Source organism: Emiliania huxleyi (genome assembly GCF_000372725.1).
Source record: "Emiliania huxleyi CCMP1516 unplaced genomic scaffold EMIHUscaffold_10786, whole genome shotgun sequence".
NCBI classification, from domain to species: Eukaryota; Haptophyta; order Isochrysidales; family Noelaerhabdaceae; genus Emiliania; species Emiliania huxleyi.
The window spans coordinates 1-1073 of NW_005201920.1; the positions used below are offsets into that span (position 1 = coordinate 1).

The window sequence follows — 1073 nt, forward strand, 5'->3', positions numbered from 1 at the left end:
AGCCTTTTGCAGGTTGCAAGGGCCGAGGCTCGGGTTGTACCGTCGCGAGCGTGGAAGCAAGAGTCGGTGCACTCGGAGGGCGGAGCCGACGTGGTCGCCGCGGGAGGCGGCGAGGCAGGAGGCGGAGCAGATGGGAAGCGGTGGCCGCAGTCGGCACAGTCGCTGCCGTGGTCGCAGGCGCTGCGGGCAAGGAGGTAGGCGGTTGGGTGTAAAGGGGGCCGGCTGGGAGGAGGCGAGGGGGAGGGCGGAGGGCCGGGCGGGATGGGCGGCACCTGTAGAGGGCGCCGTGCCCTCCGTCGTCACACTCGCCGTCGTTGGAGTGAAAGCACGAGTCGGTGCACTCGGAGGCCGGAAGCCCCGACGCCGCCGAGGGCGAGGCTGGGGTCGAAGGTGGAGGCGAGGCGTGGGGGCGCTCGCCGCAATCCATACAGTCGGTGCCGTGGGCGCAAGCCATATAGAGCGAGCCGTCGCCTCCGTCGTCACACTCGCCGTCGCGTGCATGCGGACAGGCGTCCGAGCACGCGGCGGCGAGCGTTCCGTCGAGGGCCGGCGGAGGCGGGACCGGGCTTGGAGGGGGAGGCGGACTGCGCTGCTCGCCGAGGGTGAAGCCGTCGGGTCTGGCGCGGGGGTGCCAGGGCGAAGAGGATGGACAGTCAGTGCAACACATGGCGCAACACAACACGCCGACAAGTCTCGTGGCGCACTGTCCCCCTCACGACCCCGCCAGTGCGGGACAGTACAGTTCCCGCAGCGCGGCGTCTCGAGCTCGGGTCACGCCCGAGCAGCGTTGGGTTTTTTCCGCCCCTCCCCTAGCCCCCCAGCCCCCCCCCCCCCCCTCCCCCACCTCAAAATGCGCCACCGCCCACCCTTCGTACAGCTGTGTGAGCAGCTCCCGGCGGGACCTCGAGGGACCGCACGCGCGCCCGCGCGGCGCGGGGCCCAGCCCACAGCCACGATCGTTCACGAGAGAACGCACCCCACAGTACGAGAGACCCTTCCCCATGGCTGCCACTGCGCCAGCTGTCCTTGCGCGCGGGCTAGGCCGCCTCCCGCGCCCTGGCCCTCGCAGCGGC

The 1073-nt window shown here is 71.9% G+C and overlaps 1 protein-coding gene across 1 annotated transcript; it reads right to left on the reverse strand.

The window, feature by feature from the left end:
* Positions 1–40: 40 nt before the first annotated feature.
* EMIHUDRAFT_260314 (hypothetical protein) lies at positions 41–667 on the reverse strand (the record flags this gene model as incomplete). The annotated part of the gene is made up of 2 exons (XM_005792416.1): positions 41–180; positions 273–667. Coding segments are annotated over 2 exons (535 nt in total), but the record flags the coding sequence as incomplete, so codon positions are not given.
* Positions 668–1073: the final 406 nt, after the last annotated feature.